At 41.6% G+C, this 1,458-nt stretch overlaps 1 protein-coding gene across 1 annotated transcript in view; it reads left to right on the top strand.

Moving 5' to 3' along the window:
- Positions 1–1,000: 1,000 nt before the first annotated feature.
- The window catches only part of LOC311122306 (myelin regulatory factor-like), a gene marked incomplete at both ends in the record, with an annotated part of 25,695 nt that continues 25,237 nt past the window's right edge, over positions 1,001–1,458 (top strand). Inside the window, one exon of the mRNA XM_084196689.1 lies at positions 1,001–1,229. Coding sequence (XP_084052815.1) covers positions 1,001–1,229 — 229 coding nt within the window. The remainder of the gene's footprint in view (positions 1,230–1,458) is intronic.

Raw genomic sequence — 1,458 nt, 5'->3', positions numbered from 1 at the left:
CCAACACAACACATCACTGAGTACCACTCTTTCATATTTTCAAGCATGGTGGTGGCTGCATCATGTTATGGGTATGCTTGTCATCGGCAAGGACTGGGGAGTTGTTTAGGATAAAAAACAAATGGAATAGAGCTAAGCACAGGCTAAATCCTAGAGGAAAACCTGGTTCAGTCTGCTTTCCACCAGACACTGGGAGATGAATTCACCTTTCAGCAGGACAATAACCTAAAACACAAGGTCAAATCTACACTGGAGTTGCTTACCAAGACGACATTGAATGTTCCTAAATGGCCTAGTTACAGTTTTGTCTTAAATCTATAGAAAAACTTGAAAATGGCTGTCTATCAATGATCAACAACCAACTTGACAGAGCTTGAATAATTTAAGAATATTGTGCAAATATTGTACAATCCAGGTGTGCAAAGCTCTTAGAGACTTACCCAGAAAGACTCACAGCTGTAATCGCTGCCAAAGGTGATTCTAACATGTATTGACTCAGGGGTGTGAATACTTATGTAAATCAGATGTTTCTGTATTTAATTTTCTATAAGTTTGCAAAAATGTCTAAAAACATGTTTTAATTTTGTCGTTATGGGGTACTGTGTGTAGACGGATTAGGAAAAAAACAATTTGATCCATTTTGAATTCTCAGGCTATAACAACATGTGGAATAAGTCAAGGGGTATGAATACTTTCTGAAGGCACTGTATCTTACATTCACATCTATTACAACACTGTGTCATCTGAGGGTTTTCCTGGTAAAAGATTGTATGTGAACCTGGCCACAGATTATCAATAGTAGCATTCAAAACCCCCAAATACACTGGACAATGAACCCCGGTTTGACCCTGGGTCTGTCTTCAGTGTATTTGGGTCAAGTTATCAGACTAAGTGATAATCAGGGAATTGTTCTCCTATTGTATATACCATCAGATGATGTGATGACCAGAACACTCAGAACTTGATGATGCATAAAAATGTATTCCTCCCTGTCTTCCAGACATTCACATGCTGAGGACCATGACACCAGAGAACATGTGTCACATGACCCCGCCGCCGCTCCCCCCGCACGGCCACGGTTATCCCAACATGCACCGGGACATGTACATGAAGCCTGAGCCAATGATCTCGCAGTACCCCATTGGTCCCGCCTCCAATGGGAGTGGCCAGGACCTGCATCAGAGCCAGATGATGCATCAACTATTGCAACACCCACAACAGGGGCAAGAGTGAGTGATCAATCAATCAATCAATTAACCAATCAATCAATCAACCAAACAATCAATCAATTGTAAGCATCTGCAGTTGTAAAGAGGAGGAGGATGAAGATAGTGTATATACTGAGATACAGTAGGTAGTGTATATAATGTAGATACTGAGATACTGTAGATATTGTAGGTACTGAGATGCTGTAGACACTGAGATGCTGTAGGTGGGGGGGTGTAGGGAGGGAGGGAG

This window comes from Coregonus lavaretus, assembly GCF_964263955.1.
Source record: "Coregonus lavaretus genome assembly, contig: HAP1_SCAFFOLD_7065, whole genome shotgun sequence".
Lineage (NCBI taxonomy): Eukaryota > Metazoa > Chordata > Actinopteri > Salmoniformes > Salmonidae > Coregonus > Coregonus lavaretus.
This window is presented reverse-complemented; position numbering and strand designations above follow the sequence as displayed.